Here is a 23,632-nt window from a genome sequence, read left to right on the forward strand (position 1 = left end):
AAAAATCTGTATATGACTCTGCTATTCTCCAGAAAACAGACCCAATTCATTTATTTCCTTTCTTTGACAGGTATTTTCCTGGAAGAAAGACAAAATTATTATTGCCAGGTCTCGAGCACAAGACAGTACTATTGAGCCATCAGAACCAAGTACTGGTTCCTTTCAACTTAAGATTCTTAGACCTGGGGCTTCCCTGATGGCGCAGTGGTTGAGAATCTGCCTGCTAATGCAGGGAACACGGGTTCGAGCCCTGGGCTGGGAGGATCCCACATGCCGCAGAGCAACTAGGCCCGTGAGCCACAACTACTGAACCTGCGCGTCTGGAGCCTGTGCTCCGCAACAAGAGAGGCCGTGATAGTGAGAGGCCCACGCACTGCGATGAAGAGTGGCCCCCGCTTGCCACAGCTAGAGAAAGCCCTCGCACAGAAACGAAGACCCAACATGACAAAAATAAATAAATTAATAAACTCCTACCCCCAACATCTTCTTTTAAAAAATTTGTAAAAAAAAAAAAAAAAAAAGATTCTTAGACCTTTGATGACAGCAACCAAAGAAACAAGAAGAGTTACATGCTGTCAATGACAGGATGAGCTCAGGAATTACAGACTACCTGAATTCGAATCCCAGCACTACCACTAGCTAAATTACCATGGAGATTTACTTAACTTTTCTAAGCCTGTGGTATGTATGTATGTATGTATGTATGTATAAATAAACAAACAAACAAACAGGGTCAACAAACTGTACTTCATAGGGGTTGAAAAGATTAAAAAAGATAAAATTGGCACAATGCCTCACACATATTAAGTACTCAAAAAATGATAGCTAATACGTTATTTTCTAGAATCTAACATTTAATTCTAATTTATAACATATGTAGCGGAAAAAAAGCTTTTTCCTTTTTGGATAGTTAAAGCGAGTAGAAAAATCTGAAAAAGAAAAGGAGAAAGTGAAAATTGATGCATGGCGCAATACTGCAAACTTCTTACGCTAATCCAGCAAAGATGGTTTACCAAATTCAGTTGGTTACTGAATTTAAAATCCACATCTATTACAAAAATAACTTAAAATTCAAAGATACATAGGACTTCCCTAGTGGTCCAGTGGTTAAGACTCTGTGCTTCCAAAGCAGGGGGTGCAGGTTCGATCCCTGGTGAGGGAACTAAGATACCACATGCCGCATGGTGGAGCCAAAAAAAAAAAAAATTCCAAAATACATAGGTTTGTGTTATTTTAAATGGTACACGCCTACTACTCATCAAAAATCTTCTTTTAAATTTAAGTGTTTTCAGTGATGGCTATTTCCTCTAATATTACCCTAGTAAAAATAAATTTTAAATATCCAAGATCAACCCTGATAAAGATTAACTTTATACCACTTTAACTGTCTTCCCCGTCTTAGTTGTAAATATTATTAAGGTTATGTATAAGAATATACTTTTGCAGATAATTGAAATTAAATCCTATCTTTTGGGACTTCCCTGGTGGCTCAGTAGTTAAGAATCTGCCTGCCCGGGGCTTCCCCGGTGGCGCAGTGGTTAAAAATCCACCTGCCAATGCAGGGGACACGGGTTCGATCCCTGGTCCAGGAAAATCCCACATGCCACAGAGCAGCTAAGCCAGTGCACCACAACTACTGAGCCTGCGCTCTAGAGCCCATGAGCCACAACTACTGAGCCCGCACACCACAACTACTGAAGCCTGTGCGCCTAGAGCCTGTGCTCCACAATAAGAGAAGCCACCTCAATGAGATGCCTGCACATCACAACGAAGAGTAGCCGCCACTCACCACAGCTAGAGAAATCCCACACACAGCAACAAAGACCTAACACAGCCAAAAAAAAAAAAAAATGCCGCGGAGCGACTGAGCCTGCGCGCCACAACTACTGAAGCCTGCGTGCCTAGAGCCTGTGTTCCTCAACAAGAGAAGTCACCACAATAAGAAACCCGCACACTGCAACGAAGAGTAGCCCCCGCTCACCGCAACTAGAGAAAGCCCACACGCAGCAATGGAGACACAGCACAGCCAAAAAAATAAAGTAAATAAAAAATAAAAATCCCATCTTTAACATAAATACTATTATTGTAATACAAACAGGTTCAAAAGAGAAAGGTTCAAAGAGACTGGACAAGCCAAAACAATCTTGACAAAGAAGAACAGAGCTGAAGGAATCATGATCCCTGATTTCAGACTATACTACAAAGCTACAATAATCAAAACAGTGTGGTACTGACACAAAAACAGACACAGAGATCAATGGAACAGGATAGAGAGCCCAGAAATAAACCCATGCACTTATGGCCAAATAATCTACAACAAAGGAGGTAAAAATATACAATGGAAAAAAGACAGTCTCTTCAATAAGTGTTGCTGGGAAAAATGGACAGCTACATGTAAAAGAATGAAATTAGAACAGTCTTTAACACCATTTACAAAAATAAACTCAAAATGGATTAAAGACCTAAATGTAAGATAGGAAACCATAAAACTCTGAGAAAAAAAATTGGCAAAACACTCTTTGATGTAAATCATAACAATACTTTTTTAGATCTGTCTCCTAAAGCAAAGAAAATAAAAGCAAAATTAAACAAATGGTACCTAATTAAACTTAAAAGCTTTTTCACAGCAAAGGAAGCCACTGACAAAACAAAAAGAACCTACTGAATGGGAGAAAATATTTGCAAATAATATGGCCAATAAGAGGTTAATATCCAAAATATATAAACAGCTCATACAACTCAGTACCAAAAAAACAAAAGACCCTCTGCCATTAAAAAATGGGCAGAGGGCTTCCCTGGTGGCACAGTGGTTGAGAATCCTCCTGCCAATGCAGGGGACACGGGTTCGAGCCCTGGCCCAGGAAGATCCCACATGCTGCGAAGCAACTAAGCCCGTGCACCACAACTACTGAGCCTGTGCTCTAGAGACCGCGAGCCACAACTACTGAAGCCCGCACACCTAGAGCCCGTGCTCCACAACAAGAGAAGCCACCACAATGAAAAGTCCACGCACCGCAACAAAAAGTAGCCCCCGCTCACCGCAACTAGAGAAAGCCCACGCACAGCAACAAAGACCCAACAAAAAAAAAGAAAAAGGGCAGAAAATGTGAACAGACATGTTTCCCAGAAGGAAATAGAGATGGCCAAAAGGTACATGAAAAGATGCTCAACATCACTAATCATCGGGGAAATGCAAATCAAGACTACAATGAGGTATCACCTCACACCTGTCAGAATGAACACAAATAACAAATGTTAGGGAGGATGTGGAGAAAAGGGAACCCTCGTACACTGCTGTTGGGAATGTAAATTGGTACAGCTGCTGTGGAAAACAGTATGGAGGTTTCTCAAAACACTAAAAATAGAACTGTCATACGATCCAGCAATTCCATTCCTCAGTATATATCTGGAAAAAACAAAAACACTAATTCAAAAAGACACATGAACCCCAATATCATAGCAGCATTATTTACAATTGCCAAGACATAGAAGCAACCTAAGTGTCCATCAACAGATAAATGGATAAAGAAGATATAGTACATATATACAATGAAATACTACCCAGATGTTGTATTTTAATACCTACAAATTAAAATAGTTAACTGTAAAACTTCTGTTGCTGAAGTATCAGTTAGGAAAATAGACTCTGCCAGCTATGTCAGGTCTTCTGGCAGTTAGCTGTAAAATCTTTACCCCATTTAAATTCTACCCTAATTCTGCCCCCAATTATTATGTTGCCTTATGGAACTTTCACTCTGCTACAAAAAAAAAAAAAATCATTGGTCAAACTCTGTTATTGCTCATAATTTAAGGTCAGTTTAGAAAAAAACTGATGAGACATTAGAGACTGCAGTCATGCCAACTTTATTCTAGAGTCCACGTATGAAAACTATCAGCCTCTAATATTATTTGAAAGTAACCAAGAATGAAAAACAGTTACCCTGGCCAAAAACTATTCAGGATATATGAATGAGCACTGGCCAAAAACTATTCAGGATATATGAATGAGCACTTCCTTGTGATAATGGGGGGGGGGGGGAAGAATATCAACAAAAAACAACAAAAATCTCAAAGTGAAATACTGAATATGTGCCTATGTGGGAAAAGAAAGGTTACATGTACTTTAAATGAGAATACAAATGAGATATGACCCAAGTCTTCAAACATTGCAATAATCTTTTTAAGAACAGGACAAACAGGAAAGTCCTGATCTACAAGGGCCGTATGACTAGGAATTATTCTTAGAGTCTGTATTCTCTGCATCATAAAGGGAGTCCAGGGAGATGGACTCTAGCCCTATTCTTTGAATTATTTTGAGGCAAAATACTTCCCATGTTTACATTTTTTCCAATAAATGAAAAATACAGATAATACTAATACATATTTGTAGCACTTACTGAAAATATTAAATAACAGATCTCTAAAATAAACATTTGAAGGAAACAGATTTTTAAAACTAATTCAACTGTACATTCTAAACACAAGAAATAGTCCTTGCTATTTAAAAAACAGTGTATCACAGAAGGAGGTGTGTAATGATACCAAAATGTTATTTGACAGTACCAGGGAGAAAAATCCAACCTGCCACCTCCATTGTCCATCTTGACTACCAAAACTGCCTAACCAGGCTTCCTATTTCTCCTTGGCTCCTCTCTAATCCTTCTCCACATACAAGCCAAAGTCACCACTGAAAAATGAAAATTAGATAATGAATTTACTCTGTTTAAAATCTTTCAACAGCATTTCCCATTTTCCTAGACTAAAATTCAAACTCTTCATCTTTCTACCATGGCCTAAAAGGCCCCGCAAGATCTGGCTCCTGCTTGCCTATCTAACCCCTCGCCATGCATCTCTCTCCCTAAGTTACTACTATAGGCCACACCAGTCTCCTTTTTGATCCTGTAAAATACCAAGCTCTTTCCCACCTTCCAGCCTTTGTGCTTTCTGTTCCTCTTCCTGCAATTATTCACAAATCTGCCTCATTTTAATTCTTCAGATGTCACCTTGTAAGAAAGGCTCCTTACCCCTCTAACACCTTAACCCCGTGACATTTATCATAATCTCTATCTTGTGCATTTATGTATTTACTACTTATTTATGACCTGTCTTCTCAACAAGTAAGTGCCAATAGAGGCAGAAATCCAGATGCCTTGTTCATGGTTACAAGATACTATGATATTCTCTTAACCTAACCTAATCTTCATAAATACAACATGTATAAGCTAGATTACAGAATGTAAGGTCTCCTACATACTTTGCTCAACATCTCCTTTCAACACTACTAAACAGTGTTCAAATGCCAGAAGACATGAGAAAACCATAAGAATATTCAAAAATCAGCTGGTGAATATTTTATCTTGGCTCATTTCAGGAGTGTTACAAACTTGCCTTCTCCTTAAACTTATGATGTCTTTAAACTTATTTTAACAGTTGCCCAAGAGAAAAGCACTAGGCTGAGTTGCCTCCCTGGATGGCTAAATGGCCTCCCTGCCTCATTCGTTAAGTGTACTTGGCAACATAAGAGGCATTACAGCATATAATTTGCTTCACATATAGCCCTTTTATTTTAGTAGCCAGTTTTTTTTTCACACATGATTAGAAAAGAACTGAATGAATCATTTCCCCCAAAAACACTGTAAAGAAAATCTCTAAAGATGCAATATGAAGAATTTTGAATTTAAATTATCAATACTTTTTTCTACAGAAATGTCATCATAAAACATTGAAACCAGATAATCATTTTCTCTTTACTACTGTAACCTGCTTAAACAAAATTATAGATCAAAAGTTCTTAGGTTTAGTGAAACATGGTATTTTTTAGGGGACATGTTACTCATTAATACTCCCACCCTTAATATACTAAAGATTTAAAGTATCGATAAAACTTTCTTGCTCAAGAAAACTATAAGGCACTCCTATCAAGGAAATATATTGAATCTATTAAAAGTAAAACAAAATCAAGCATATAATACCTCTGGTGAATCATTTAATATATATCATATAATACATTACCTAAGGGTTAAAATGGGGCTTCTTTTCCTATATCTTTCTTTTTTTTAAAATAAATTTATTTATTTAATTTATTTTTGGCTGCGTTGGGTCTTCGTTGCTGTGCACAGGCTTTCTCTAGTTGCAGTGAGTGTGGGCTACTCTTCGTTGCAATGCGCAGGCTTCTCATTGCGGTAGCTTCTCTTGTTGCGGAGCACAGGCTCTAGGCGCACGGGCTTCAGCAGTTCTGGCTTGTGGGCTCTAGAGCGCAGGCTCACTAATTGTGGCACATGGGTTTAGTTACTCCGTGGCAGGTGGGATCTTCCCGGACCAGGGCTCAAACCCATGTCCCCTGCACTGGGAGGCGGACCCTCAACCACTGTGCCACCAGGGAAGCCCCCTATATCTCTTTATGACAGCTTCTGCTTTCTTTTACTACTTACTTTTCATTTTAAGTGTTTCCTCTTACCTGATTTAAATTTTGTCGTCAAACAAAGCAAACGTAGCTAGATACCCCAAAAACTCCAACTGTCAAGAATGAAAGTAGGGCTTCCCCGGTGACACAGCGGTTAAGAATCTGCCTGCCAACACAGGGGACACAGGTTCGAGCCCTGGCCTGGGAAGATCCCACATGCCATGGAGCAACTGAGCCCGTGCGCCGCAACTACCGAAGCCCACACACCTAGAGCCTGTGCTCCGCAACAAGAGGAGCCACTGCAATGAGAAGCCCACACACCACAATGAAGGGTAGCCCCCACTAGCCACAACTAGAGGAAGCCCGCTCGCAGCAACAAAGACGCAACACAGCCAAAAATTAATTAATTAATTAATTAATTTTTAAAAAGAATGAAAGTAGTAGGAGTAATGTGGCTGGGAAATGCAACCCTAAACAGTATCAGTGAGCTCTTACATGTGTCTCTCTCTTCTGGATTGCTACTTTGATCGCTACCTGCTTAATCATCTATACTCCCCTCACAACACTTTCCCCACAAAGGATTATAAAACATTATTAGCCAGTTCTCAAGTCTTCAGAGCTCAGTACAGCACTTAAGCCAATCTTAAATAAGATAGAATATATATGTCCCAAATAACCTCAGCCTTCATCACCACTCCACCACCATGGGCTCAGTAGGATGACCGTCAACCAAATATAAAGTTCAGTGGCCACAGGAATGAGAGAGGACTACTCAGGTTGCTGAATCTTCCCCTCCTCCTCTTTTTTGTACAGTGTAGCCCACTTGACTGGGCCTCTCAGCCTCTGTCCCTGCTCCTTACAGTTGGCTCACACCTATGTTTACCACACATTTGGTCACTGTGCCTTGGCCACCTGGCTGCTCTTCTAAAGAGTACCTCCATTATGAGACGAATTCCCTTAGCCCAACCACAAAGGAATTGTGAGCTCTATGCCATGCCTTTCCAGCCACAATGACTTATCCACTGCCCAAATTATTACTATCCTTCTTGTTACTGCCTATATGCATTCTGTATACCTTACTTCAAATTTGGATTTTTTAACCCAGCCAGTAGTTGAGCATACACCATTGTATTTATGCTCTTGTCCTATAATAGGGTAAGTCCGTGAATACTGGGACAGTGATCCATACTTCTTCCATACCCTAACACAGTTAGCGTATTCATATTCAATGAATATCTTTTATTACACAACTAGTGTGAAGATAATCTATCCTAATTTTATTATTTTATGGAGAACAATCCACAGAATTTCAAAGTTGAAAGGCAGCTCAATGTGATCAATTCTCTCTTAAAAATGAAAAAGTTGGGGCTTCCCTGGTGGCGTAGTGGTTGAGAATCTGCCTGCCAATGCAGGGAACACGGGTTCGAGCCCTGGTCTGGGAGGATCCCACATGCCGCGGAGCAACTAGGCCCGTGAGCCACAATTACTGAGCCTGCGCATCTGGAGCCTGTGCTCCGCAACAAGAGAGGGAGGCCACGAGAGTGGCCCCCGCTTGCCGCAACGAAGACCTAACATAGCCAAAAATAAATAAATAAATAAATTTTTAAAAAAAGAAAGAAAAAGTCTTGAGAGGAAATATGGTTAAGAGCAGAGACTTTCAGAAATCATGAAAACCTTGGCTTGAATTCCAGTTCTGCAATTTTCTAAGTGTAAGGCTTTGGGTGATATATTTAACCTCTGTGCAACTGTTTCCTTATCTATGAAAAAAATATCTATTTCAGCAAAGCTGATACAAGGATTCCATGAAATAAAGGATAAGGATTCTGTGAAATAAAGTTAAAAACTTAGCATGCCTGTCGTAAGGAGGTATTCAGTAAATAACTCAATAAGTAATGTTATTATTAGAAGTATATACCATCAAACAAAGCACTTAATCTCTGTTTATCTGCTTCCTTAATCCTAAAATAGGAAAAATACCTACCTTTCAGCTATTTTGATAGAGAAAAACATGTTAAAAACACTCTGCATTGTACTTGACACACAACTGGCACTCATAAAGAGGGACAATATGGTTATTAAACAATAGCTATTTTATGTTGTTACTCTCATTAGCATCTACTATAATTCTTTGTATTTAAGTATTACGGTTTTTTTTTCCTTTTTGGCCGTGGCTCGTGGCATGTTAGTTCCCCAAACAGGGTTTGAACCAGCGCCCCTTGCAGTGGGAGCACAGAGTCCCAACCACTGGACCGCCAGGGAGGGCCCAAGTATTACTTTATTAATGTCACATTTTTTTGGTAAATCTTTTATACAACAGGTTCCTTTAAACAATAATGAAATAGTCATTAGCTACAGAAGTTCACTGCTTCTCCAACACAATTCTCAAGATAATTACTGAGGACGTGACTCAGTTGAATCTCACAGGAATCTCTCTCCAAACACCTTAACTAGATGTTATCTGGTAAACAACAAATTCTATAATTTGTGACCTAAATAAGTAAAATGGGCTGAAAAGATTTCAGGACTCAGTTCACTTAAGTGACAGGATGATAAATGCAACCCACAGTAATTTTAGTACTTCTGACTGTATTAACTTCCTTCTGATATTGTCATTTAATTGTTCAGAGTTTTCTTTTCACATATAATTCTTTGCTTTAAGTAATAGCTCCCAAACTTTCCAATATCAAAGCTACTGTTTAAAAAATGTCTGAATTCACAAACCTAGAAGATCTTACACAAAGAATGGTATGCTGCTTTCTAGCGTACACCAATACAGAGATAAAAGGCAAGGACAATAAGGCCAGACCAAGCGGCGGTTTGGGTGGAGAACGACAGACAATAAAAGAGGAAATTAAGTAAATTACCTTTTCTCCCTTCTCCCTCAGACTACCCCCAACTCTGTCCCTTTACCTTTTGATACCACTATTCTTTCCTACATCTGTACTACTCCTATGAAATATGACCACTAGAATGGAAAACTAGGATGACAAAAGTATTTCACTTAGTGCTATGTATTTCCACACACCAGCTGCAAAGAAAAGAACAGGTTCTGGGCTTCCCTGGTGGCGCAGTGGTTGAGAGTCCGCCTGCCGATGCAGGGGACACGGGTTCGTGCCCCGGTCCGGGATGATCCCACATGCCGTGGAGTGGCTGGGCCCGTGAGCCATGGCCGCTGAGCCTGCACATCTGGAGCCTGTGCTCCACAACGGGAGAGGCCACAACAGTGAGAGGCCCACATACCGCAAAAAAAAAAAAAAAAAAAAAGAACAGGTTCTAACTCAAACTTGTTCTGAATACATTAAATGAATATAAATGCTCAGGCATTTTAAGCCATTGATATTAGTCATATTATTTACTTACTTGATGATCCCTCAACTTTTATAAGTTAGAAACCCAAACAACCAGGGTTCTTAGAAACTTTTAAATGAAAATAATAGGTAAGGCTCTAAATGAGAGCTAAAATGTCTGGGTCCCAATGCTCAGGCATTTTAAGCAATTGATATTAGTCACCTATTTACCATAACAAGCAAAAAATCTATTATGACAAGTTAGCAGAAGTACATTTTATATATTCCAAATTAACTGCCCTTAAATGATGCTTTTCACTACCCAAACAAGACACTTTTTCTACTTGGAATTCAGTGATTAAAAGACAATTTGCCTATATAAGAAGCAGTAGAGTGCAGCAGTTTAGAGCATGAGCTGCCTGTGTCTGTATTCCCCCTCTATCACTTATTAGCTATGTTGCCATGGGCAAGTTTCTTAATTTTTCTGTGTCTAAAACTCCTCATCTGTAAATGGGGATAATACATAAGAGAATCTACCTTATTATTATTGAGTTAATATATGTACAACACAAAGAATAGTTCCAGATGGTTTAAATTATCTATACATTAAAAAAAAAAAAAACAGGGCTTCCCTGGTGGCGCAGTGGTTGAGAGTCCGCCTGCCGATGCAGGGGACACAGGTTCGTGCCCCGGTCCGGGAAGATCCCACATGCCGCGGAGCGGCTGGGCCCGTGAGCCATGGCCGCTGAGCCTGCGCGTCCGGGGCCTGTGCTCCGCAACGGGAGAAGCCACAACAGTGAGAGGCCCACGTACCGGGGGGGGGGGGGGGGACACAAATCATTAGGAAAATTAATCTGATACCTGAACAGGTAATTGAGAGAAATGCAAGTGGCCAGTAAGCATACAAAAAGAAGCTTGGCTTCCCTAATAATTAAAGCACTGCAAACTGAAACAAAATACAATGCTTTTGCTTTGGCAAAAATTGAAAACATTGATATTATACAATATTTGGAAAAGGTATAAGAAAATGGAAATTCTGATATACTACTGGTGGAAATGAAAACTAGTACAATCTTTTGTGGGGAAATTTGAAAATTCATATCAAAATTTTAAAATGTGCAAACTTTCAACAAATGATTTTACTTCCAGAACTATCCTGCATGAATAATCACAAAAATCTGTGTATTACATAGTACGTAATGATTCTACCTTTGTCTAAAAAACAAACTCTAGTTATACCCAGATGTTTATTTATAGTACATACAAAAAAAAAGTATGAAAGATTATACACCAAACTACTAACAGTGGTTACATCTAGGGAATGGGATTAGAGAAAAAGTAAAGAGGGAATGGGTCTTCTTATTTTCTATACTTCATTATCACCTAAAATTTTTTTTCATGATTCTGTGTTACAACTTTAGGATTCTAAAAAACAAAGGTTCTTTTAAAGAAATAAAGTCTAGAAGCAAAAACAAGTCTTAAAATACAAAGCAAAGTCAATACAAGTTTATCTTACTACTTCCTACAGTCAACTATCGGTGCTGTTTCCCAAATTCCTTTTGTAGATACTTGGAAAGATCACATTTCCTAGAGGTTGGGAGAGACCATGAGACTAAATAGTGAGTCTTCTACTTCTACTGCTTATTAGTAGTAGAAGTAGAAGCAGCCTATTAGCTATTTAGTGTACAAATCTGACTTAGTACAAATCCAAGAGTACTGTCTTGCTCTTAAAAGGTCTTAGCAAGAATCAGTAAAACTGAATTTCTCATAAACCTAAGTAAATGGACAAAATAATGATTCCTAGAGAAGTGCTGGATAAATGGAAAAAGTTGGTGATAAAGGCTAAAGTGAATTTAATTTAACATTCTTGATAACATTTCATCAAGCTAACACACTGGTTTAGCAAAAGGAAAAAATAATTAAATATCCCAGAAAAGTTATCTCCCACAAAAAAAACTCTGTTTCCATAAGTAACATGAATAAATTCATTCTCTGACATCATTTGACTGTTCTTAATCTTGCCTTTCTTGTCATCATGATATGGCCCTTTGGGTAGTAACTAAATATAAAAAGTTACTCTTCACACTAGACTGGCCCCTAGGGGTTCTAATCACTAACAACAGATGGAAACACTGAAAATGTATCCTCCACTAAGTATGTCATCATCTCTCTTCTGATCTAACTGGTGTTCCTTTCCAAAACTTAAGCTTTGAATCTTCTATGAAAATTTTTATTATCCACCAACATATGAATGCTATACTCCAAACCAAAACCGAAAATAATCTGCTGTCATTTATAGCAAAATAAGAAATCATAACTAAGAAGTAGTTCAGTCTAGGAAATTATTCCTGAATGATTAAAATGCCAGTAAGATTTTCAGATGCTTGAAATATTCCAAGTGTTTTATACCTGCAGGCTAACACTATATATATTACATTAATGCTTTGCTTTGAAGGTATAATAGACTTCATTTACTCATCTGTAAAATAAGGAAAAAATAATAGTAGTGATCAGTCTATTTAGAGGATAATGAGATAACACAGTAAATATGTAAGGCATTTAGTGGATATAGTAAAGGCTTAAGAAATATTCATGTCTCCTCCCTTACTCCCCCAATACAGATTTACTCACTAACTGCAGCCACTATCAAATTATATAAAGTATCTTAAATCTAACCTCTTTTAAAACATTTGATTTTCTGAATTTTTACTTCTTTGTAAAGTTAAAAGCACAATAAAAGTTGAACAAGACAGAGGTCAGCAGATACAGCCATAAGTAGTAGGGGCCAGATTGTGTAGGATATTTTAAATGATTTGTGACTGAGTGAGATTCTGAGATTCTGATTGTGATTCTGAGTCACATGGAGAGGCACCAGAGAGTTTTAAACAGAAAAACGTGATGATCTGACTTAAGTATGAGAAGGGTGACTAAGGATACTATACTGAAAAGTTAATGTAATAAAGCAAAAGTATTAGAGAAAACAAAAGTTACTCAAAAGCTACAAGTGAGAGAAGATGGCTTTTAGATTAACATGGTAGCAGTGGAGGTGGTAAGTAGTCAGACTAGATATATTTTGAAGGTAGAGTCAATAATTTTTTCTATCAGACTGGATGTGAGTGCGGGAAAAAAAAAAATGAAGAGACAGGATATATTCAATTTGGGGCCTGAACAACTAGAATGACAGAACTGCCATTTGCTGAGTTGGGTAAGACTACAGGAGGAACAGGCCTACAGAAGAAGCTCAGGAGTTCCGTTTTGGACACGCTAAGTTTGAGATGACTATTAGACATCTAAGTAGAGATGCAGAATACTCACTCAGCTGGCTACAAGCAACTTTATTTCAAGGAAAGAAGTTTAGGATGGAAATAAATTTGAAACTTTTCAGCCTCTAGATGTTATTTTTAAAGCTATGAAACTGGATGAGATCACCAAAGGAGTAAGTGTAGACAGAGAAAAGGACCAAGGACTGAGTCCTGGGACAACATACCATTTAGAGGTGAGGGACATAAGGAAGAACTATCAAAGGAGATAGAGAGGCAGAAGGAAAACCAAGAGTGTGGTATCTTAGAACACAAATGAAGGAAGTGTTTCAAGGAGGAAAAAAAAATGATCAAACTGAGCCATGCTGCTGATAGATCAAGATCAGAATACAGAAATAAACCAAAACACAAGAAGGACATATGCACAAAATATTCAATATGGTACTCTTTATCAAGAGAAGAAAACCAAGACAAGCTAAACATCTCCTAACAGGAATCAAGTAAATACTAACAAATACACTCAATGGAATATTACACAGTTACTGTTTGTGACATATTATTCCATGTTTAAAAGTTTGAAATGTAGAGACTTCCCTGGTGGTCCAAAGGTTAAGACTCCATACTCCCAATGCAGGGGGCACGGATTCGATCCCTGGTTGGGGAACTAAGACCCCACATGCCACATGGCATGGCCCAAAAAACAGTTTGAAATATAATTAATAAATTATACAATCACACCCACACAAAAATATACACACCTTTATTTAAAAGTTAGAAGTAAATACACCAAAATAAAACACAGTGTTGGAATTATGGGATTAACAGTATTTTCTCTTTATTTTTCAAAGAAAAACAAAAATACAAAAACAAAGCTTTCCCTAAAAGGTTGGCCTGGAGTGTCTATTACAATTATATAGCTTGGTTCATAGACTATTCTTGTCTACAAAGGCAAAGACTGAAGAAAGATCAATAATGTTGGGAAAAGTCAACTATTTCCTTATTTAAATGAAAGAAAAGAACTAGGGGTTTGGATTATCGGATACATACACATATATACATATATGTAAATGACACACTATGTCATTTGTTAAGTCATGTTTTGCTCTAAATCACACTATTTTGCACTTAAATTGCTGGGACAGAATGAAGGTAAATTATTAAGTATATTTTTGACACTGAAATTTTTAAGGGAAAACTGTCTTAAAAGATAAACGAGAAGACCTTCTGGTGTTAACAAACTGAAATTTCTCAACACCACCTGCATCTAGCCTTCCAGATACAGATGAGGAATTGCCAGAAAGAGATATGTGTGCATACGATCCTTCTATTCCCCCAAACATCCAACTCCATCTAAAACTATTATAGCCAATACCTCTGGCACAATACTTTATCATGTTCCATAATTCTTCCATCAAGTCCACAGTCAACACATTTAAGGTGAGAATGATTACACAAATTTTGTATTATAGCTTGATAATATGTGTAATGAAGTTTAAGTGTTACTTAATATGCTCAAGGCAAGGTTGACGGACAGTGTTGGACACTGGGACTCTAGGTATGTATGTAAACTTTTACATTAGCTCTTCTGGTAATAATTCCCCTAACATCTTATTGCTATGTAACTTGACATATCATACTGACTCTTAAAGGCACGCCATAGTAGAAAACTTGTACCTTACATCTACCAGTTCCTTACAAAGAATTTCTTTAAAGAGAATTTACTGAGGGGACTTCCCTGGTGGCGCAGTGGTTAAGATCCGCCTGCCAACGCAGAGGACACGGGTTTGAACCCTGGTCCAGGAAGATCCCACATGCCGCAGAGCAACTAAACCCGTGCGCCACAACTACTGAGCCTGTGCTCTAGAACCTGCGAGCCACAACTACTGAGCCAACGTGCCACAACTACTGAAGCCCATGCATCTAGAGCCCGTGCTCCACAACAAAGAGAAGCCACCGCAATAAGAAGCCCGCACACCGCAACGAAGAGTAGCCCCCAGTCGCCGCAGCTAGAGAAAACCCACAGGCAGCAACAAAGACCCAACGCAGCCAAAAATAAATAAATTAATTTATTTTTTTTTAAAAAGAATGAAATAACGCCACTTGCAGCAACATAGATAGACCTACAGGTTATCATACTAAGTGAAATAAGTCAGAAACAGAAAGACAAATCTATGATAACACTTACACGTAGAATATTAAATAGGATGCAAATGAACTTAGTTACAAAACAGAAACAGACTCACAGAAAACTTATGGTTACCAAAGGGGAAAGGCAGTGGGGGAGGGATAAATTAGGAGTTTGGGATTAGCAGTCACAAACTACTATATATAAAATAGATAAACAACAAGGTCCCACTGTATAGCACAGGAACTATATTCAATATTCTGTAATAAACCATAATGGAAAAGAATATGAAAAAGACTGCATATATGTATAACTGAATCACTTTGCTGTACATCAAAAACTAACACAACATTGTAAATCAACTATACTTCAGTTAAAAAAAGAAGTGATATGGCCAGTTATAAAATTAACTGATTTATACTGACTTCACTCTGTACCTTTTATAGTTAGAATTTACCCATCAGAGACCAATATTCAACTTCTTCTCTTTCACTGTTAAAGAAAGTTGGCCTTTAATGAAGGAAAGCTAGAATAAGCATCTCTCCCCACATTTCACACACACACTAATACCAATACCACCACTACAGCAACCCATATGCCACGATAGCTTTTGTAGACAATGTGTGTGTTCCTGAAGAGATGTATGTAAAACTGAAATCTAGTCAAGTGAATTATTTCAAATGCAGGAAGAATCAACTGACATTGACTAGGCAGAATCAGCTGACAAGGGTGACAACTGAGCCATGGACACATGTGAGCCAGCCAAGGAGAAAAAGGTTTATGACATGATGCAGGACGCTGAATTCCTTCAGTGTCCCGGAGAAGCTTCCAGGTAGGGATCCCAATGAGACCATCTGAAATACCATGGGCTCCCTGGCCTCCCAGGCCAAGAAGGATGCCAAGAAGGACAAGAAGGATGAACACAAGAACTAAGACTGGAGGGAAAAGAGTAGCTGAGTCTGCTCATTGGGTGGCATATGGTGGGGCAGGATATAGGATTAGATATGTTATCTGTAACCACTGCAACCTACATAAAAAGCTTGGCAACTTTTTTTTTTCAAAAAAAATTTTTTTAAACAGAAGCTGACCTTTAATTAAGTTTTACATTATATTGTATCCTTTTATTAAAATTAAGAATTCATGGGACTTCCCTGGTGGTCCAGTGGGTAAGACTCCCTGCTCCCAATGCAGGGGGCCCGGGTTTGATGCCTGGTCCGAGAACTAGATCCCGCATGCCACAACGAAGATCTCACGTGCTGCAACTAAGACCCGGTGCAGCCTAAATAAATAAATAAATAATTTTTAAAAAAGAACAAGTTCAGCTTCTTGCCCCTGTTCCAGACCATTAAAAAAAAAAAAAAAGAAATCACTTATAAACCAAACAAGCACATATTTTTTATAAATTCTAATTTTTGCATACTAACTGTTCTTAGAATTAAGAAATCCAGGAACTAAATAAAGTGGGAAAGAGGGACTCAAAAGAAATAGAGGATTATCCATGACCCCATAGAGAGATGTGATATCAGTCTTCCAGTATTATTTTCCTGTTCAGCTGTACCATTTGCACATGTCTAGTTACATCACTGCATCTATATAATCCAAATTCACACAAGCCCTCTCTAGCCTCCTTGCACTTAATGAAACTGCTCTAGCCACTCCAATACTAGGCAAAGTTTTACACATTTGGAGCCATGACATTTGCGCAACCAGTGCTGTACCAAGATCCTGTCAAGGGTCCTTGCTTCTTTCCAAAGGCTAATCTGGTGAAGACACTAACTCTCTCATGTTCCCAATTACAGTGAGAAGTTGTTGTCATCATTAATGTGATAGGTAAGGGAACAGACTGTAATTCTAGCTCCACAATTTACTGACTGTGTGGTGAGTTATCTAAATTCTCTATACTTCACTCACTCTATAAAAGGAGCATAACTGAACCTGGAGTAAAGAACTGTCATGAGAATCAAATGAGAAAATACATGTAAAGCTATCAGGACAGTTGCTGGCGCAGAGCAAGCACTCAATAAATACTATTATTATCATTGTTACAGCTCTGAAATCCAATTTTACAAATTTTGGCAACTGGTGCTATGTAATAGTAAAGAAAAAGATGACTAAAATCACTTTTAAACAGTGATTACTTTAATCCATCCCTTTTAAGGGCCATTATTCTAATATTTTATTTACCAAATAGATATCAAGTTTATTTTTAAGTCAATTGCTCTTTCTCTTACATTTATCAGTGCTGATCACAAAATGATAAGCCTGTCAACAATAAATGAGAATCTATGTTCTAAAAAGGTCAAGAATAACAAAGAACACTAACAAGTCTACGCTCTGAGATTTCTCCTCTTAGAATGACTGCTTGAACTTAACACCTTTTACTCTCTTCATATTTTACAGGGACCCCATGGCCTACTACTAGAGAACTTAAATAGCTAACAGAATATAAAGAACTCTAGAGAAAAATCATTCACTTTTACCCCAAAAGGAATTGTGATGATTAAGAATATTAAAATATCAGTGTCAAAATACATTCAATTCAGAAGTTCAAATTATGTTAACACAACTATCACAAACATAATAGACATTAATCAACAATATCAAAAGCACAAAAGAAAGTTCAAAAACTGTTTCAGTATCTTCCCAATGAAGACTTTTTAAACGGAAATAAACACTGTCCGTGTCTAACATTGCAATGAAAAATTTACTGAAAGTGAATATTACACTTATTAAGAAAAAATAACTGGAAAGGTGTTATGTTGCCCTTTATTCATTTTTAGATGTATAATCTATTTGGTCATCCTAAACCAAATTTAAGAATTATATGTATGATTCACTCCCCAAAATTTCTAAAAGCAAATCACCAAAAGACTGTTTGAAAAGTAACTGCAAATGAAACGAGGTTTTTCCTAAAGTGTCTCAGAACTAAAATCAAAATATTCTAAGGAAAGGATGACTACCATTTCCCCTCAAGCTTCAGTAAAATGTCAAAAGAACTTTCAGGACTCAAATCTCCTAGAAGTCTGATGTGAGGTCAAAGTTGTCTCAATGACAGGAAAGTCAGTAGATGCCAGATGCCTAAATGAAAAGCTACCAAAAATACTTCTAAGCCCAGCAGTAATTCCAAAAGCATATAAAACACGACTGTCCAGATTGAAAAGATGAAAATATTATTACTAACATACTTCGGAACAAAGTAATACTAACGATAATAACAATTAACAATATTATACAGCATATTAAGCATCTCACAGTTCTGCCTTCCTCAACATTTATTTATTCAATTCATTCGGGAACATTGTGGAATAATGAAAGTAACATGGATTCTCAAAGAGTGATCTACATCTAAAAATGAGGTTCAAGTATACGTCCTACAGTTGATGTTCTTTTTACTGTAAGCCAAATCCGCTTCTTTATATTAGAAAAAAAAAAAACCTACAGGTCTGTTTCCAAAGATCTCATAATAGACAGTGTTCACTGGTGATTAAAATGTTATTTTTAATCCTTGCATTACCTCACAGCTAAAAATGTTAAGATACCACACCCAATGTGTCTTTTTTTTCCCCCCGGCGCGGGTGGGGTGAGGTGGTGGGGAATACGAGGTGTGGGGATTCGACACTACACGTCAACGTGAAAGGTTAGTTCCCTGGAAGGACTGGGAAAGGCGCGCAGGTACCGGGCGAAGAGCGGCCGCGTCGCGACAGGCGAGCGCAGGCCTCGGCCTCTGCAGGCTCCCTCCCCCGCCAACCGCAGGAGAAGTAGCCCGGACGCGCCACCCGGGGCTACTCACCGGCCGCAGCGCTGACCAGCAGGACTGTCCACAGCAGCGAGGGCACCCGCCGGAGCCGCCGCATCGACGAAGTCATCCCTGGGCCAGCCAAGAAGCAGGAGAGCAGAGAAAAGAAATACGGAAAGTGAACGAGGGCGGAGAAACGCGGCCGGGAGGCTAGTCCTAGCTCTCGTCGGACTTATCCGGCCCGTATTACAATGCAGTTTGAAAGGACAAATGGCAGATGAGAGGACCGAGCTGCAGAGCTTTCATTCCGCTGCCGAAATTCCCTTCATTTCTCTCCCTTGCGGCTGCGGGTGTTGGTTCGCCCAGGACAGGGTGCCTCGGCCCCCCAAAGTGAAGGCATGTCTGTGGGGAGAAGCAGGGAGACAAGAAGAAAGCCCCGCAGTTATTTCCCTCGTAGTTTCACGATATCAAAAAAATATCCAGGTCTGGGAGAAAACATATCCAGGGTGCAGAGGGGTGGGGAGCGGGGATTCGAGGGGCGCCGAGGATCAGCACAAGTTCCCGACTGCCGGGAAGGGCGAAACCGGGCGGGCGGCGACGGCGCCCGGCGGCCCGAGGCGCATCGCCTGTGCTCCGGGAGGGCAAGATTCCTTTTAAGTTTCGCTTCGGTGCTTCCCTTACTCCGATTTCGAGCAAAGCAAATCCTCTTCCTCGACTGGATCATAAAAGGTGCTGGCCTCCATGGACAAACCCACGGCCTTCACGCCTTCGCGGAACAATCCTACGAGGGTCCGGCAGGTCCCGGCGGGAGGGCTGAGGGGCGGTGGGAAGCGGGGGAGGGGACGGGTCCTCAGGCTGGGCCCCGAGCTCCCCGAGACAGCGGGCGGAGGGGAGGTGCCGGGAGGCTGGCCCTTTCTAGCTCTCCCGGGTGCGCTCCTCTCTCTTTCTCTTTTTTATTGCTGCCGCTCCATCTTGCCTGAGGTAAATTCCACTGTGAAAGCCTTGTCTTCTCCCGTCAATGGCTCCTCTGAGCGAATCACAACCCCCCCCTCCCGAGGAAGCCGCCGCCGCCGCCGCCTCCTAGCTTTCCCGCAGCTCTAGGCTCCGGGCGGAGCTCGGGCGTCGCGGGCCGAGGGTGGGGGGCGGCGGGAGGGCGGATGTAGGTGGCTGGGGAGGGGGTGGGCGGCAAGGCGGCGAGACACCCCGCGCCCCTCCGGGAAGCACTTCCAGCGGCTCCGGGCAGACCAGACACAAAGGGGGGAGTCGCCGCAGCTGCCAGTCTGCGGCGCTCCCGGTCACCGGAGTCGCCCCGCCTCCGCCGCCGCCTCCGCCTCCTCCTCCGTCTCCGGCTCTTCCCGGCCCAGTCTGTCTCGGGCCCGTGGTGCAGCGCGGGCGGCAGCCGCAGCGGCGGCGGCGGCGGCTGCAGCGGCGCGACGAGGCCGCACTGCGCCTGCGCGCTCGCGGCCCCGCCCGGCCCCGCCCCTCACTCCAGGGCTAACAGGCGGACTCCGCGGCCCTAGCGCAGCCGCTGAGGTCAGAGCACGGCGCGGCCGGCAGCCCGCAATGGATAGCACTGGCCTTTCTCCTTCACACACACACACACCTTCCAGACGTCCACGCTTAGGATTTGCGTGCTTAAGAGAGGGCGGCCGCATGTATTGTCCAGCCTTTGGCAAACTCTTCCGAGCTCGATGATTTAGCCTCTGACTCCTCTGGGACTCGAGTATAGCCTCGAAGGACAGAACAACCCCCTTTGTTTCTTGGGGCCCGCGCCTGCCTGTCCGTAGCCCAAAGAATTGGGAAGGACCCACCTTTCGCAGAACCGGAGACCTTGGCCTCCTCGGGCTACCCTCACTGACTCAAACAAAAGCCGGAATTTGGAAAGACCACCCCTATATTGATAATTTTGCTCTAATCGGTGTCCTGCTTCCCTCAAGCACCCATTACCGTAACCCTCCTTAGGTAACAGGAGTACTGAACATTTGAAAGGATGCAAAGCCAGAAAGAACTCATTCTTTTACAACTGTATTCGCTGTCCCGCTGTCTGTGCATATCTGTCTCTGCAGCGCTGTTTCCACTTCGAGGGTGGGCCTTTATTCACAAAGGCTGGGGGGCCTTAGGGGCTTTTTAGGGCATTTGAAAGGAAATTTGCGGTGAGGAGTCTCCGCGTCAAGGTAAAGAGTGGGGTTGGGTCTACGCATCCGAGGAAAAGAGCAGGTCTTGCTGGTACAGAAGCTTCTTTTGAATCTGGAGAGGATCTGTTTAGTAGGGGTTTTTTTGAATTGCAAAACCCCAAGCAACCAGGATTGGGGAAGGGAATCCTTTCCACCTCCCCCACCCCCGCCCTGAAGCTCTTACACACTCCTGAGGGATCCGGTCGACTTGGGTGGGATTTTGCTGGGGGAAGAGGGAGAAGGTGACGTGCTTGGCGCCATGATCGGAAGTCTGGGTTTAATTCTTAGCTGCGAGGTGGAAAATCTGCGTGGGAGGGCGATCTTAGAGGTGAAGTCTAGCTTTCCCTTCTCCTTCTAAGCAGAAGGGTTATTCTGAAGACTGGTTTTGCTGGTCTTTCATTGTGGCTAAGGGCAGTTCAAAGATACCTTCAAATATACACTCCTGAAGTCATACTCTTTGCTTGCTTATTCAAGTCCCCTTTTATCTCTTTATCTGAACTTGATGTAAATAAATCTTCACATTCCTTACACTAGTTGCTGTTATCATACTAAATATCTTATAGGGGTTGTGGTAATACCAGCTCAGAATTCTCGGACTCTTTTTAGTGGAAATATTTTTATACTGTTTACCCTTCAGGCAGAGAGAAGTTTTTCTTTGTAGTAAAATCCCTTAAAAAGGAAAAAAAAGCATATACTTTGATTCACTAGCATTATTACTATATATGTATTTATTTATTTATTTATTTTTGCCCTAAAGGCCCCAAATAAGGAACTGGTATTGTTTTACCATTTGACTTTCAAGAAATAAGAGCTAGCACTCAGAGCAATAGGATTTAAGTATGTTAGAGGTGTAGAAAGTTTATTAATTGGTAGTATACTGTTTTTCTTTCTCAAATTGGGATTAAGTACTTGATTACTCTTTTTGTATTTGCATAAAAATTTTCCTAAGAAACAAGAAGTACCCTTAGACATATTATAAATGTATAAGTTATATAGAAAAGAAGAAAGAGTCCTAGGAAATTCATATGAAAAAAATTGTGCCACCAACTTGGTATGAATAATTAGTAGACAACTAGATATACAACCCTCTTCCCTCTTCTGTTGTTCCTTGTGTCAACTTAAAAAAATGCACAACGTGAGAGTTGCCAGTTAAGTTTTATTTGGGGCAAAATGAGAACTGCAGCCCGGGAGATAGCATCCCAGATAGCTCTGAGAAACTGCTCCAAAGAGGTGGGGGGAAGGTCAGTATATATGTGATTTTGGTGAAGGGGGCATACATGTAATCAAGCCCATATTTTTTTACAGAAGGTTTCTGCTACTCACAAGGAGCAGTCGTCACCATGAAGGATTTTAGTGTTTTTCTAGATATGACGAGATAAAAGAATTGGGCTCATAAAATCGTCTTCTGAAAATAACAATCTGAAGACCCGTTCTGCCAGTTTTTCCCAGAGCACAGAGTACCTCACTTCTGCTCTCCACCCTGAACTCCTTTCAGGGGGTGTTGAAAATCAGCAGCTGCAGAAGCACCTGATTTAATCCTTGCAGAGGTAGATGGCAAGTGCCAATGGCGAGTGCCAATTTGTAGTTGACACTTGTAATAGCTCATCTGGGACATGACTGTTCACTCACTATGAGAAAGAACATCAGAGAAAAACTAGAACTTGGCAATCAATCTGTCCAATAAGACAGACAATAAAAGTCAAACTCTGGTGAGAACAAAGGATTGGCAGGGCAGGCAAGTTTGTTATCTGTACCAGTTAGGATAAACTGGGTTGTAACAAACTTCTCAGCAGCTTATTGCAACAAAGGCTTAGTTCTCACACACTGTATGTTTGATACAAGTCATTAGGAAGCCCATCACAAATGGGGTTCACTGGAAAACAGACCCTGAAACAGATTTGCATATAGGAGGTTTTGGGGTAGTGCTCTCAAGGACAATCTCTGGAGACTGGGGGTCACAAGATTGAGCAGAGGGAGAAGTTGAACTGCAGCACAGTTACAAAATTGAGGCTTCAACCAGTTCTGCAGGGAGCTCTGGCACTAGGATGGCCCTTCAACATTGTCCTAAATTGAGTCAGGGGCTAGGTCTTTATACGCTTACGTCAACCCATCATTGGATGTGGGCTGCACCCATGGAAGGGAGGTGCTCCTTGGGTGAGAGGGCTCTCTTTAGCCAAGAGCAACCCCTCCAGAAAGGGACCCAGTTGAGAGCTGTCAGCCACCAATATTTCCAGCAGTTGGGAGACGTGGTGTTTCAGTCCTAAAGGGTGGATCTTGGAACTCAGTACAGTATCTACTACATGGAGTCTGCTCATTGTAGTCACTGAAGTCCCCAGACTGTTGGAGGCTTCACTGAGATACATGCTTTCAAGATTGCCACAATAGGGATCATAAATTTTAATTGCTAGTCTACAGTGTCTTGCTCCACCCAGAAGCAATATGCTTCACTTCCACTCACACTTTATTGGCCAAAGAAGTCACATGGCTAAACCTAACCTCAAGAGAAAAGGGAAATGTAATTCTATCCCACATGACTAGAAGTAGGAGGACATGAAAATTTGTGAACAACCTTAATAACTGCCATGGTGCCCAAGGGGAAGTTAATCCCCAGTACTCTAATCACCAAAAGTCCAACAAGTAGTATAGG

At 40.7% G+C, this 23,632-nt stretch overlaps 1 protein-coding gene across 1 annotated transcript in view; it reads right to left on the reverse strand.

Moving 5' to 3' along the window:
- Positions 1-20,210, reverse strand: part of BMPR2 (bone morphogenetic protein receptor type 2) — a 189,825-nt gene extending 169,615 nt beyond the window's left edge. The window contains exon 1 of the mRNA XM_082630486.1: positions 18,866-20,210. Coding sequence (XP_082486612.1) covers positions 18,866-18,941 — 76 coding nt within the window. The 5' untranslated portion in view covers positions 18,942-20,210. The remainder of the gene's footprint in view (positions 1-18,865) is intronic.
- Positions 20,211-23,632: the final 3,422 nt, after the last annotated feature.

The sequence above is a fragment of the Mesoplodon mirus genome, assembly GCF_964341445.2.
Source record: "Mesoplodon mirus genome assembly, chromosome: 8".
Taxonomy (NCBI): Eukaryota; Metazoa; Chordata; class Mammalia; order Artiodactyla; family Ziphiidae; genus Mesoplodon; species Mesoplodon mirus.